Raw genomic sequence first — 14,965 nt, 5'->3', positions numbered from 1 at the left:
AGGGAGAAAGAAGAGGCTCACCAACCCCTACAATCTTGCCGGTGGCAGGGCCACACCTCCCCTCACCCCAACTCCCAACTTCACAAAGTCTTGGGTTGTTGGTTTTTCGTTTTGTATTAAAAAAATAACAGACACAATATCAAAAACACAAATGCCATTGGTAGAGGGTAGAGCTGAGAACACCTGGGTCCCACCTGAGGGACAGCACCAGGGACTCCATGGTCCACCAACCTCCCCCACCCTGGAGCAGCCAGGGGTTCAAAACCCCTGGGTCCTACATGGACCCCAGGCTCCCCCCTCCCATCTTGGGATGAGGTAGGAGAGTGAGCTGTCTCCCCCAATAAATAAGTGCAGCCCCAACCCTCCGACTGGGACTCAGGCTCAGCTGAGATTTGGAGAGACCACTTCAGCAGCTTGTCAGCCATCTTAACCGGATGAGGAAAGGTCTCCTCCGCAGGGTGGGAATGGACAATCTTCCAAATTGGGCTGAAACTCCCACTCTTTGCTAAGAGGCTTAGAGGCAGCTCCTGCCTGGGTCCTGGGCTGGTAGTGGGGGTCCTGCCCCCTATGTTGGGAGAAGCTGGGGCAGTTTCCTATCGGTTGGTCCAGCCATATCTTGAGTTCTAAGAACCCTAACATGGTTGGAAAGGAAGCCTCTCATAGGCTGCTGCAAGTGGCCCCCAAATGGAGTCTAGCTGGTGCCATTTTCTTCTGCAGGTAAAGCTGGACTGGGTGAGTCTCCTCCTTGTTCTTCTTCCTCCATGGCAGAGTCCTGAGAGCTGGGGCCCTTAGCCCCAATTTGGGCTTGGGCCTCCTCACCACCGTCACACTCACCACCACCACCACCACCACCACCACCACCACCACCACCACCACCCTCGCCTCCACCCTCCTCCATGGGCTCCAGCCCCAATCCATCCAGTTCTGATAAGAGTGGGTCATCAGAATGGCCAGGATCTTGAATGCTGCTACCACAGTCCACACAAGCCTTGAAGGGAAAAGCAGGATATGAGTTAGGCAGGATTCTCACTGGGAATCTGCAAGCCCAGCATCCCAACCTTAACCTAACTGTGAGTCCCAAAATATCACCCAAGAAACCAGTCCACACATGTGGCTATAGTCTAACAAGGTTGGAAAATCCTCTACTGACAGGGTTGGAGAGCCCAGCTTCAGATACCAGTACGCACATGGTGGTTCAACCATCCTTAACATCTACATCACCCTCTTCTGACCTCCGTGGACACCAGCCACACATGTGGAATGTAGACATATATGCAGGCAAAAACACTCATACACATAAATCCTTAAAAAATGTTTAAAGAAAGTTCTCTACTGAGACCCCACGACTATGGAGGTATGATGGGCCAGAGAAGTTCTGTAAAAACTTGTGAGGTAATGTGGTTTAACATTACACCATCCAGCAACAAGTTTATGGGATTAGCATCCTTCAGGATTAATGGTCCTAAGACACTGAAATCAGACTTTATTCCTCTATCCCTTGAACTTGAGCTCAGAATCTCCCACCCTAGTCTCTTCCTGGCTTCCCAGACTTTTCTTACCATCACATCAAGGGCCCGAGGCAGCTGGCCCTTCCGGACCCAGGAGTGCACAGCACCCAGTTCCCGCCGCTGGTCCTCTGAGAACCGTGGCTGCTGCTTCTGCATGGCCCGGAGCCTCTCCCGGTCTTGCTTCAGCACAGAGGCTGTGTCCCTGTGTGAGGACGGCAAAGGCTAGGGTCCAGGGCCAAGCCCCATGGGGCTGGCATTCATTTTCAACAGCTCCTTAACCCACCGTCTTCTGTGCCTTCCTCGCAGGCAAGTAAGATTTCAACACCAGGAAACGACTCTCAACTGGATAACCACAGGTAGGACCCCAAGGGGCTTATGCCACAACAGGCACCTCCCGGTCAGATCCCTCCCAGATTATCTGGGCAGTGCAGGCAGGCTAGTCTCTCTACTGCTGTGAAAGGGAAGAGGATGAGGCCTCTGAAACTCACCTGGAGGGTACCTGGTAAGTCATCATGACATGCTGGTCAGCATTGGCCATGAGCAGCCAGATGGGATCCTGGAGCACATACTTAATGACCTGGTCCCCAGGCTCAGTCCTGGCCTGAGCAGCGCCAGCCTCAGCCTCTGAAGAGTCGATGCTACCAAAGTACTTGCTTGTGCGGCTGCTTTGACTGCTGCCTGTGGAGGAGAAGAGAAGGCTAATGGAGCCAGGCTGGCCAACACATCTCCCCTGAGAGGCTTCACCAGGCCACCCTCTCGGGCCATGTGCCCAGCCCACTGGCCGGAACAATTGAGGCCAAACTGGGGCCTAGCTTCCCTGCACCTCCCCATCTCTGTCCTACTCTGGGAGGGGCACTCACGAGTAACGCTGGCTGAGGTGCTGCATCCTTCGTGGGACCCTGGACCAGACCCAGAGCCCAGGCCAGAGCCCAGAGAGCCTGAGGCTGCGGAGCCTGAGGCTGCAGAGCCTGTGCCAGAGCGAGAGTCTTCTTGTAGCAAAAGCTCCAGCAGGTCACTGGAGCCTGAAAGTGCATCCTGATTGGAGGACTCGGTCACCTCCACCTGTGGGGGAGTGGAGAGGGACAGGAGGCAGTGAGGAACCACTTCTTTCCAACTGCTTCTCCTGTTGCCGGGGATCGAAGGAGGCACCCCAACCCAACGGCTCGCACCCCAACCCAACGGCTCTTGGCTCCTTGCTCCATGGCACAGGGCCAAGCTGAAAGGACAGTTTATGAGTAGGGAGCATAATACTGGACCCTCTCTAAGTGGCAGATACACTCTCAAAATGGACACTGGGAAGTCCTCGACACCTGTCCGGCAGAACTGTCCCTTCACAGAGGATTTCTGCGTCACTTAGAAATTCCGCTTGGCCCTCCCGCCCCATCACTCTGGGAAGCTGAGATCTGGCCCAGAAAGCAGCATCCAGGCAGGAGAGGGCTGAGGGCTGAGGGCACTGGGGATGGGGGGGGTTGGGAGTTGTTGCTCACCAGTCTGGCCTCTGGCTCAGCAGCCTCCTCACTGGGAGGCAGGGGCCCAGCACTGCTTCCAGGGCCCCCCACAGCAGCAGCACCCCCCTCTGTGCGGGGGGATTCCTCAAGCTGCAGCAGATTGAGCTGGAGTGGGGAACTGCATCTTGAGTTGAACAGTGGGGAGTCTGGGCGGTGTGGGGGGCTGGGGGCCAGTGGAGGCAGGGATGGGGAAGGTGAGTGGGAGGCAGGGGTAGGTGGCCCCTCAGCAGGGGCCTGGGATACCCCATATGGATAGCTAGGTGGGGTAGGGAAGAGATAGTTAGGGAGCACCAAGGCCACCATTGGGGTCACCAAGGGAGAAGGGAAAGTAGCAGGGGGCACAGCTGTGGGGGCAGGGGGGAGAGGCTGGGGACCTCCTCGAGGGGGGAACACTGGGAGTGGGTAGGGCTGGACCACTGCTGGGAAGGGGGTAGTGGCTGGTGAGGGTGGCCAGGGTCCAGAAGAGGGCCCGGGCGAGGGATGGGAAACACAGCAGGGAGTTTCAGGCTGGGGGGTCTGGTGGTGGCGAGAACGTTTTGCTTTAGATCTGCAGTGGTGTCGGCGACCAGGGGGCATGGGGCCATGGTGGCAGCCTGTGGGGAAAGACCAGGGTTAGCAAGGAGCCTGCCACCTCCACTGCCCTAACACACCAAGAAGAGGACAGGCAAAGGGCCAAGAAGCTGCTCAGCTTGCACGCAAAATAAATAAATAAATAAATAAATAATAAATAAATAAAACAAAAGATAGAAAGTAGGGAAGTTCCAGGGAAGAATCACAGGAGCCAGGGGACAGGGGTTTATTGTGAAAGGAGCCAGGGAAGGGCAAGGTTACATGAGGTCAAGCTGGGGGTGTGCGAAACAGAGGCACACTGGCAGATATGAGGAGGCTGAGTGGGTCCATGTTTGAAAAGGCAGGTGACTTCAGTCCATCTGCCCAAATCCCTCAGGCTGTGCCAGCCTGGGTCCTTGTCCCGCCAGTTGAAGCTGTCTGTGTTCTGCCTAACTTGCAATGGGATGATGTGGTGGGCAGAAGAGGCCAGGCCTCAGTCCTAGGTCCTGCAGCTGTCTGCAAAGATCTCCTGCAGGTGCCTAGAGGGTCTACTTCCCATCTGCCCTAGAAGTCTAACCCCATCCAAGACTGGCCCAGAGTCTGGGCGGATCGCCATCAGTGATGCTGAGTCCCACGTGGGTCAGTCTTTGCCCTTGTCCCCAAGCTAGGACTCGAGGACTTACCTGGAACCAAGCACTCCCATCCGGTTGTCTCAGTGCAACCCCCCAAGCTTCCCTCCTCAGCCTGCAGCCCGGAACCCTGGGAGAAGCTCTCTGGGGGTCTAACTAAACAGGGTTCTGACAGTGAAGACAGCATCAGCCTGGGTCCCAGAGCAGGAACATCTCCCTCGCCACCATATTACCACCCCCAGCATCTGGCCCTAGGCTGGCTGTGTAAAAGGCAGCTCAGGGAAACCCCAGGTGGCTACCTCGCTCGCCAGGGGCTGAGGGGGCCCCAGAAGAGTTGTCAAGTCCACGCAGCCTGCCAAGGTCTCGGAAACGGCTGAGGAAGGCTTGCTCTTCCTTTTGCGTGTGTAGAGACAGCACAGCCTTGGTCAGACCCACTGGGCGATAAGCATCTGGGGCTGGGTCAGGGGCTACTGTGGGGCTGGGGGCCGGACTAGGGGTTGGGCCAGGGGCTAGGCCAGGTAGGTCCTCCATCATGATGATGTCTAAGGAAGGTGAGATGGGAAAAAGGTGGTGAGAAACACCTCAGAGGTCAACACAACCACACCTACAACCTCCCCACCCAAGGCCTGGGACCCAGGTACTCAAGACCACCTCCCTGCCAAGAGCTAGATGTGGACTCCTCTTCCCATGCACAACTGTCCCAGGAGAAAGAGGATGCTCAGTCTCCACCCACGGCCAAGACCCTGCCAGGAATCCCTGGGGTGACATCTCCTAAGGGAAGCCCACTTCTTGCTTTTTGTACATGTTTAAGATCTACCCAAAGACCCTGAAGGGTCTTCATATTCCTTGTTTTGGACCCTCTGTGGTCAGCGTCTCAGTGGGCCCCCCCTTACACCCCACTTTTATGGTTCAACTGACAGTAAGAACACAGGAGGGGTGGGGGAGGGCAAGCAGCAAAGGTTAGTGGGGTGGACAGGAGCAGTAGAGCCCCAAGCTAAGAAGGTGGCCTCCTTCTCTCCGCTAGGGGAAGGGGGAGAAAAGTAGGCAGGAAAGAGCTCTGTCTGAGGGACCAAGTGGGGCCCAGTCACTACCCCCCTCACTCCACGCCCATACCCGACTCCGGGGGCTTCTTGTCTCCCACATGGACGATGGTGGAGCTGAAGCTACACTGACTGGTGACAGACACCACGCTCTCTGCCTTATTGGCCAGGGCGAGCGGGCTCAGGGTGCCTCCCACCACGGGCTCCTTCCGAGGAGTGGCCCCCTCCCCAGACAGCACTGCTGGCGTCGGATCTGTGCGGAGAGATGGCACTGGTTACCACCCCTACCCCTTGGAAGGTCAGGAGAGGGTATCCCAGGGAGGCATGGGGAAGGAGTGGCTAGAGGGAAGGGCCTGGAGATCAGGAGGCAGGAAAGGAGGGCCGGGATAGCAGGTAGGAGCCCCCAAGGCAGAAATGTAGCGGACGGCCGGGGACTACCAGGATGGGATGGGCAATGGGAACCAGGCATGCGCTGTGTCTACCTTTCTTGGCCCCGACAGGAACTGGGCCTGCCCGCTGCCTGTCATCGTCAGAGGCTGAGGAAGCAGTGCAGGAGGAGGAGGAGGCACATTTGCGCTTTGTTGTGCTGGGAATGTTGCAGCTCTCCAAATACCTGGGGATGGATGAAGCAAAGGGTTTAAGGGCAGGGCCTAGGGCAGACGAGGCAGGCGCAGGGGAGCAGGGGATGGGCAGGCCTTACCTGAGGATGCTGTCCAGGCAGTTGATCTGCTGGTAGGAACAGCCGGAGGCTTCTTTCCTCTCTGACTCCTCAGGGGCCAATGCTAGAGGGGCTTGGTCAGAAGCAGGGGCCACCTCCAATTCAGGGTTTGGGGACTGGCAGGGAAGGACTTTGGCCTTGAATGTCCCTGTAGCTGGGACAAGGAAAAGAAAAGGTAAATGGGTTAGGAGTGAGGGTAAGGGGAACCTCAGGCCTCACTCCTCATCCCTGTTCTGTGACACTACCAACTCACCAAGGACACGGGGCCGAGGTGGGGGCTTGGCCCGGGACTCAATGAAGAGTTGCTGTCCCTGGTGCTTGACCAGATGTACGTCCTTACAGATCTGCTGGAAAGTCACCTGTGGGGGAGCAGAGCACTGGGCAGCATTGGGGTGGCCAGCGCCAGGGGCCCAAGTATCAGAAGGTCTGGGGCCTAGGCAGGGTAGCATGAGGGGCTGGCAATGATTCCCAAGAGAGAATGAGAAAGGTGATGTGGAAGAGGTTACTCACTGGAGCAGGAGGCCCAGGCCCCTCGGTGTCACCCCCATTGCTGTCACTGGAGGAGCCAGGGCTAGGTAGAGGGCCGGGGGACGTCAGAGGGCCCACTCCACAGAGCCCTGTGGGGCTGGAGCTGTGCACAGGCTGCAGCAAGGAGAAGAGTGGGTGGGTTAAAGGTCCACGGTCTGCTTCCTGACCACGTCGTCCCTGACCTTCCTCAACTCTCACCTGCAAGAGCAGTCGGTGGATCTGCTCTGAGAGCTCCTGTATATCAGAGTCCAGGGACAGAGCCGGGCTGGGGGCTGGAGGAGTGAAGACGTCCTCATTCAGGGGTGCCCTGCAGTGAAGGTAAAGGTGACTACAGTCCTTTCCCTAACCCCATCATATGGCCCCACCCACAACGCCAGCTCAGAGACGGGGCACACTTACGTGCGGACTTTATGGCGGCCCAACACGAAAGCCACCTTGCGACTCCAGGGGTGTACAAAGCCGGCCCAGCTGGTGTCCATGGTGACATACTCCCCATTCCGAGCACAGAAGCGAATAGGAGAGTGGTCAAAGGGCTGGCCTGCCAGCTGCAGGACTGGGGGAGCAGGAAAGAAAAGGTGTTAGGAGGTGTGAGAGCTGAATAAAGTGGAGAGAGACACAGAGATATCCAAGGCCAAGGCACTGAGAGTCACCACCACAGAGGCAGACAAGAAACCCTGGGGACAAGCGAGGAGAGCAAGATGAGGACTCACTCTTCTTATGGATGGCCAGCATGAGAGGTCGGTCCTCAGGATGCAGAAAGAGAAGTACTGGAGCCCCCAGGAGATCCTGGGGGAGGTAGCCCAGCAGGGGTGCAGCCCTGCAGTGAGAAGAGGTGTCAGATCATGGCTTGGCTCTGGTGACCCACCTTCTTCCAAGTCTTTACCTTACCTTTCATCTACATCCTGGAAGAGGCAGCTGGGTGTGTGCCGTGTGGTGAAGATCCTCTTGTCAGGAGGGATCCGGGGAGCTGCAGCATAAAACATGAAGGTTTCATCCACAGTGGTCTAGCTCCTCAGCCCTCCTCTGTGCCTAGGGTCTGGCTGCCCGGCATGCCTCCTCCCAGCTCAGACCTGGCTCTATGGCCCACAGAGAGTCTGAGTCATCTGGTGACTCATACCAGAGATGGCACTGAGAAGAATCACTGACATATTCTCTTTCTCCTTTCACACCTCAGGGATCTATCTCACCCTACTCTACCTCCAAGCAGGGCCTTATAAAGACCCCTCCTCTTCCTTATAATATGTCCTAAATCCTAAGGACCCAGCTCGTGCCTCCCAGACTCTCATCTTGAACTTCGCCCCATCCTAGAGGGAAAAGCTGCCTCCCATCCCCGCCGGCCAGGGCCCTAACCTACCCACCTTCATAACCAGAGTGGATGCGCTCTGCAATGAGTAGGCAGCATGGCTGTGCAGGGGCCCCATCTGAGACCCGGATCTTGGTCACATATGGGGTGAGGCGGAATGGCTGGTACCGAGGCCCTGGATCCCGGTCAGGACCTCCTCTGGCAAGGGAAAAATGAACTTTAGAGGTTTCCAGTGGAAAGCTGCCCACCCCCTTGTCAAAGTCACAGCCCATATAACAGAGACAGCGGGGATGAGGAGGAGAGAGAGGCCTGCTCCTACTCCCCCTACCTACCTGATTCGGCAGAAGACAGACTTTTCCTGGGTGAAGTCCTTGAGGCCTGAACCTAGACCAGATGAGAAGACAGTCAGCACCGTCCCTTCCCGGGCTGAGAAGAGCCCAGGAAATGAAAGCTTGGGTCCAGGCTGCTCAGAGAAGCAGCCTCCTGGGGCTGTCCAGTCCTCTGCATAGCTCAAGTGCACTTTACCTGCAGAGGTCCCAGTGCCCCAGGTGGGCAGTCGAGATGGTGTAGTGGAGCCATAGAAGACACCCACATCCTGGGGAGCTAGCAGCTCTGAGAAGCGGGCACCCCGAAACACATCCCGCTTGCAACGCAGCAGGACACCTGCCTGCTCCGAAATATAGACAATCCGGCCTGTCAGGAAGGAGACGGCCACAGAGAAGGTATCCTAGGATGAGACCAAGGTCAAGAGAGGATTTAGGAACTGCAGGAATGGGGGCGAGGGTGTGTTAGAACAGAGGACCCAAGCTGCAACTGACCTGGTTTCGAAGAGTGTATTCGGATGTGATATGCTCCAGTTCCTCCAGGGTGTAAGTAGACATGTCCATGGCACAAGGCTCACCCTCCTCCAGACTCCACTGCTGATAATATTCCTGGTTAGCTGTAGGACAAGGGTGTTCAAGCCATATTCAGTAAGGAGAATGGTACCTACAACAGTCCATAGCCTGGCCACACCCTGCCAGGAAGCACCACTCACCCTGCACCTGCTTGACACAGGCCAAGGCATACTGCAGTGTGGCCAAGGTTCCAGAGCGGCCCTTGCCCCGACGTTCTGGTGGCAGTCGAAGTTTGAGCTCCCGCAGTGCAGTCATGAGTTCTTTCTGGGTCCTGGCTCGAGCTGACTGTTCACTGCTGCAGGGCCCACGAGGGATGAAGGGGTAAAGACATTAGCCCCAGCGTCTAGCCCCGCCCCCAGGCACCTCCCACAGCCCTCGCGTTCGCCACACACCTGCAGCCACTGGTAGACGGGTTGTCCTGCTCCGAGCTTGCACTCAGGAGGCTATAGGCAATGGAACTACTCGGTGGGGATGGGCTCTGAGAGTTTGTACTAGAAAAGAAGCAAGAGCCCAAGGTGAGGGGCATGCAATCAACGGCGCCATGCTAGCCATCACCTAGCTCTCCAGATCTGCGCACACACACACCTCTTGCTGCTCTCAGTGGTCTCCAGCAGGGCCGAGTCCTTGCCATTGCCAGAAGAGGAGCTGTGGGAACTCCGCTGAGATGCGCCCCTGGACTCATGGCCGTTGGATTCATTACCACTTGAACCATTGCTGTTTGCATCCGTGTCATCAGCCAGGCTGCGGCCTGGACAAGGCCGGTGCTGTGGGGGCCCAGGGGATGGGACTCCTCCAGGACAAAAAGGTTCTCCGGGCCTGGGGTCTCCTCCCCCATCAGCCCCTTCTAGGGGGCCGCTCATGTCTGGGCCATGCACTGGAGGGCGGAACAGAGAAGGTGCAGAGGCCACCACGGGTGCACAGCGGGACTTCTGAGGCCTGGAGAAGGGAGGTAGCCCTGTCCCTGAGGGCTGACTAATTTAATCACAGCACCTAGAAAAAGAAACCAAGAAGGAAGGTTTAGGAAAGCTGAGCCGTTAACCCCACAGCATCTCCTGGCCACATTCAGTGCTTGCTTCCCCGGCCAGCCCTCGCTGATGGGATTCAGGCCTGGGGCTTGCAGGAGAAAACTAAGTTGTTTCCATTCCCCCTAAGGATACCACAGGTAGGAAGGCAGCTCTCTGGGGCCTTCTCTTACGCCCCCTGCCAGAGCGGAGTGGGCACAGCCCGAACAATTAACTAGAACTATGGCGGTGGGACAAAGCTTGCAGGTTTTCTATCCTCAAATTCTCATCAGGTCCCGACTTGGTCTGGGACTGAGGCCTCTCGGAGCAGGGGGTGAGCGGATCGCCTCCTATATTTAGGCTTCCGGGCTAATTTTATCCGGGGGCGGTGCCACCCCCGCTGCACATGCGCGTCGATGTGCCTGGCCCCACCACGCGCTTCCGCCACAGCAACGGTCGCCAGGGAAACCGACGTCAGCCGCTGAGCTCAGCGGTTGCTGGAGGGACCACAGGAGGGCAGGAACGACCCCTCCCCCAACCCCTATTGCTGTGTAAGTGGAAAACGGACCCACTCCCACACTGGCCAAACCACCCCTATACTGGCCAGCAAGGCCCGGGGATCACCCACCTTAACAAATCCCCAGGGCCCAGCAGCCATGTGAAGAGATGAACTACAGGGATTCCAGAAACAGGTCCTAGCCTCCCCAGGGAGAAATACGCGGCCTCTGCTCTCTGTGGAAACGCCCCCATCTAGCTCTTGCCTTGATCCATCCTGATCAAGACTCTGATGTTTCTCCCAAACATCAGGACTGCGATTACCACTTGCTATAGAGAAGGACCCAGGCATCTTTCCCAGTCCCCTACTTTCCTAGTTAACCCTACCACCGCATCAATGCCTTAGGTCGGGGACACACAACAACCAACATACAGTTCTTCCTCTACTCCTTGACTAACCACACCCCCATCCCAAGTATTTCCCGAGCACCCGGAGAAAAGGGAAGGCTGTGGCCAACAGCAAGAACCAGCGCTGGGAACAGGATGTTCCAGCATGAAGCGGCTGACATCACGACCGGCATGGGGCCAGGAATTGGAGGGAGGGAGGCAGAGACTGCAAAAACCCGAAGGGGTCTCTGTGCCAGGGTAAACCCGAGGACCCCCGAGTGACAAGAAAGGGGAAGGGGCCATGTTCGCTAAAGGTCTGTTGTTGGGCTTAGGATGGCTGCGCCGGAGAAGCTGGGCAAGGAGATAAGGTGAGCGAATCAGAAATGCAGACAACCCGTGAAGGGTTGAATTGAACACCTAGGGCCCCAGAGGCGGGGAAGGAGTGGACAGTGAAGAGAAAGGCCGATTACTGTTTTGCTGTCCAAGCACCAGAGCTCAAAGTGACCCATCACATTGGAAGTAGTGGTAACCAAGCGCCGGAAGAAAGACTAGCCCTAGGATTGCAGCAGAGATCCCTACCTGGCCGTTCGAGCGCCCTCCAGCCGCCTGCCGTTTCAGCCCGCAACCGAGAAGCTCCGGGAGCCTGAGAGGCGGGTTGCATAATGCCAGGCCCTGCCCCTCATTGGCCTTCTGCCCGAAGAGCCGCAGGCCCCGCCCCCAGTTGGCTAAGGCTCTCTCCCTGGCACCTGATTGGCTACTGGCTCCCACTGAGGTCAGGGCTGTGTCACACACATCCTTGCACGTGGACTTGGGTGCTGGTGCTGGGCTGAAGGGCCTCAGACACCGCTCAGTCAGCCAATGGGCTCCGGGTGCCTCGCACAGTGAATGATGAAAGAGAAGTGAAGGAGGGACATTTCAGGGACAATGTCTGGGCCACAGTGGTTGCTCGAGAGAAACCTCCTTCCTGAACTGAGCAGCCTTGCAGACCAAGACACCTGTCCTGGAGCCAGTTGAATGAAATGTCTGATAGCCATGGGAAGTGGGAGAGAGGAAAGCCTAGACTGATATTCCCTGGCTTCTCCTCGACCTTGTCATGAAGAATCTAATCCCTTCCTCTGACACTTCAGATCCCGGGAGAAGGGCAACTGAGGGTCCACGTGTCGTTAAGGGGTGAGTGGGGGATGGGAGGGATACAGATAGTGGAAAGGGCGGGGAGAGCCAATGGCTACTATGAAAGGAAACAAAAGCAGGTGCTTCGATGGCCAATCAGGGAAAAGGTCTCCAGGCAGCCTACTTGGTGACTAGCTCTGCCTCTCAGCAGAGGATGCAGCCACCCACCCACATTTAGGGCTGCCCCCAAAGTGGGGGCCAGGAAACCAGGATTACAAAGCGGGCAGCAGAGAGGGCAGTTGAGGCCCTGGGCAGGAAAACGTGGGGTGGTAAGGGTTTTTAATTCCTGCTGCTTAGGAAAAGAAAGGTAAAGTTCGAGCAGCCACCGGCTCATTTACTGTCCTCTCAGCAGTGAGTCAGTCTCCGTCAGGACTTGACACACAGTAGACTGTCGGTAAAACGTGATGACTTTGTTTCTATCAGGGAGAGGGAAGGGAGAGGGAGCCTGGGGGTGGGGGAGCCTCGGGAGGAGAGGACGCAACAAATTACAATTTAATAAAGAAAAGTAGAGCACTGATCATAAAAAGAGAACAGGGGCTTGATTTGGAGGGGGGGATGACGCGCCAGCCTGGGTTCAGGAGAGCTGGAGTGGCAGAACCCCTCTATCCAGACCCGAGTAGTTCTTCTCAGGGTTCCCTGGAAACGTAGGTGGCAGGTGAGGAGGCCACCGAGCAGGTGCTGACATAATCAGCTGTAAGTGCACGCCCCTCGCTGTCACGTGGCTGAAGCTTTCCTTAACAAAAGTGTTTGCCCTGGAGGAGGCGGAGGGGCAGGGATCTGTAGAAAAGCTGGGACACAGAAGTGTTATAAAGTAACCCAGAAAAACAGAAGCAGGAAAACGGAAAACAAAAGACATAGGTGCCTGAACCCCCAGCTTCCTCTTCCTGAAAATGATCCTGCTTTCCTGGCCCCCTCGTACTACGTGTGACCCCTTTCTCCCTCCACAGCTCTCGAGGATTTGGGCGTGATCCCTATGACCCAAACAGCCATTGCTCGCCCACCTCCATATCTGCCATTTACACAGACAAAGGGTTTCAGCGCTGCAACGGCCCCCACCTGATCCCAAGGCCCAGGTTGTCAGGTCTCCCCGTCCCCACAGTAACCGGGCTCTGCTGCCGTCAATGGAGAAGAGGGGGCGGGAGGCAGCGGTGACGTCAAAGCGGAGGAAGGAGGCGGGGCGAGGCAGCTGGGGAATGTGGGGCAGGGAGGCTGGAGAGGCAGCGGTTTGGGAGGCAGCCAGCCCCAGAGGGCGGCGGCCAGCGCACTAGGGAACATCGTGTTCTCTTGGCTGGTGGCCCAGGACATGCACTCAGACTTGGCGCCTCCCCCAACCCACCAACAGCCGTCCTGTACAAAAGCCAAGGATTCCTGGAGAGACGGTTAGAAGGAAGGGGTCCCCCTTCCCTGCCCCCATGGCTGGCTCTCTTTTCGGGACTTGGGTTTGTATGCCCCCAGCTGGTTCTCACAGCTCCTGGCGTTGGCTTTTCCCTTAAACCAAACTGCACACGGCCGCTGGCCAGGTACCAAAGAGCCACCGCGGGTAAACTGGAGGCCCAGGCTCAGACAGCGAACGCGCACCTTTGCTCCTTCCCAGAGGCCCCTTCAGAGGCGGAATTTCTAGTTACTATTACAGCACAGGGAAGATGGCAGGGGGGGCCGGGGAGAAACTGGGACAGAGCAAGTCGCCTCAGCCTGGAGCCCAGATCTTGGGAGAGGAATACAGGGGAAGAATGATGGAATTTGGGCTGGTGCCTGCAGACCAGAAAAATCAGGAAGAGGGAAAAGAGGAGTCATCAAAACTTGCAGAAAAACAGAAGATGAAGGTTGTTCCGAGCCACAGCATTCACAGAAATCCCTAACTCCATCACTTCTGTTTTGTTACCTTCTAGTTTGTGTTTTAAATGACCCCAGCGTTGTGCTAAGTATTTTACATATACTATTCTTTTTTAAGTCCCCAAACTGATGATAGATATCACCCTCATTTCATGAGGGACACCTAAGACTTGAGTAGTTACTAGACTTGCCTAATTGTCTGCTTCATAAACATGTTCTCAGCTTCCTAATAATGAAGCCCAAGATTTGGACTCCGATGATGGCTTGCTCTGGCTGCTTATGCCCAGGGACCCTGTACGTGGTGCCAAACCTCTACTCTGCATTCCAGCACTGTCCAACCAGGACCTCTCAAATATTCCCCTGGTTCTAAGTTTGGTGCCCAGAACACAAGCTGCATGTCGAGATTCAGCCTGATCTCAAGGCATTGTTTGTACTCCACAAACCATGGTTCATTTTTTTCTATGATCAAAAACTCTTGAGATCATCAGAGAAGTCTCCAGCCACAATGCTTTCCTAGGAACCTCACTTCCTCCCTCTCCCACCTCCACCCAGGCCTGACTGTCTAGACATCAGAGCAGCCTTTCGGTACCTCCTCCCCTCCTGCAGCTCGAGAAGAGTGGGCAAGCCGGTATATAGAAACCCTCTACCCTATCCTCCCTTTCAGAATGCAACAAATTGCTAGCCCATTTCTCTTTACAAGCATGTCCCTGAGACCACAATGCTATCCTTTTCACGTGAAAAAGTAATCCATAGTCGTGATGAGACAGCCTCCGAGTCACACAAATCAGCACACTAACCTTTCTCAGATCACTATGTCACGTTCCTACCTGCTCTACCAGGGCCTTTCTCCAGGCTCAGACTCTCTGCCTCTTCCAAGTGCCTTGGGAGCCTACTCAAACCTTAACCAGCTCTCAGGCTTCAGCTCCCTCGGGTGGCTGAGAGCTGAGCACTCTGCGCTAGGCAACAGGGTCCAGGGACCCTAGAGAGGTGAGCGATCTGATGCTGGTAACTCCTATCCATGCTCCCCTAGAGCGGAGTTTGCAGTCCACAACCATCAAGCACCCCGCTGCAGCTCTCACACATTTGCATGATGCCACCCCACGCCACTGACACCCCTTTTGGCCGAACACACCTCCCTGGAAAAGCCCATTTCGACCGCCCCGGAGTAGGGGGCTACTCACAGTTGCAAGCGCACGCAGAATCCAAATTTCTTCACTACCGGGGACGTTGGGTAGCTTCTCCACAGGCTCCTCCAGGCCCTCCCACTGCCCATTCTGTCACGCCCCCCAAGCTTATTGGCTTAGAGGCGCTAACCCATGCCCCGCTCCGCGTGCAGCCGACAAGCCCCTGCAAAGCCACCATTGGCACTTCAGAGCGCAGTCATCTTCCCATTGGACAAT

General features: G+C 56.4%; 1 protein-coding gene across 2 annotated transcripts; it reads right to left on the bottom strand.

Moving 5' to 3' along the window:
- Nucleotides 1–139: 139 nt before the first annotated feature.
- Per1 (period circadian regulator 1) lies at nucleotides 140–14,831 on the bottom strand. 2 transcript variants are annotated; one of them, XM_036196232.1, is made up of 23 exons: nucleotides 14,747–14,831; nucleotides 9,265–9,669; nucleotides 9,072–9,170; nucleotides 8,820–8,974; nucleotides 8,602–8,723; nucleotides 8,309–8,510; nucleotides 8,116–8,167; nucleotides 7,839–7,981; nucleotides 7,369–7,447; nucleotides 7,191–7,297; nucleotides 6,880–7,033; nucleotides 6,679–6,787; nucleotides 6,463–6,594; nucleotides 6,206–6,311; nucleotides 5,935–6,106; nucleotides 5,717–5,847; nucleotides 5,308–5,487; nucleotides 4,494–4,736; nucleotides 2,996–3,609; nucleotides 2,369–2,570; nucleotides 1,997–2,186; nucleotides 1,560–1,710; nucleotides 140–988 (listed from the first exon to the last, which is right to left on the bottom strand). In XM_036196232.1, exons 2-23 carry the CDS (start codon nucleotides 9,537–9,539, stop codon nucleotides 692–694), a joined length of 3,915 nt encoding a protein of 1,304 aa, XP_036052125.1. In that variant the 5' UTR covers nucleotides 9,540–9,669; nucleotides 14,747–14,831; the 3' UTR covers nucleotides 140–691. The 2 variants fall into 2 exon arrangements, with proteins under 2 accessions (XP_036052125.1, XP_036052124.1); XM_036196231.1 differs by lacking the exon at nucleotides 14,747–14,831 and adding an exon at nucleotides 11,142–12,741.
- Between the last annotated feature and the right edge of the window lie 134 nt (nucleotides 14,832–14,965).

This window comes from Onychomys torridus, chromosome 8 (assembly GCF_903995425.1).
Source record: "Onychomys torridus chromosome 8, mOncTor1.1, whole genome shotgun sequence".
Lineage (NCBI taxonomy): Eukaryota > Metazoa > Chordata > Mammalia > Rodentia > Cricetidae > Onychomys > Onychomys torridus.
This window is presented reverse-complemented; position numbering and strand designations above follow the sequence as displayed.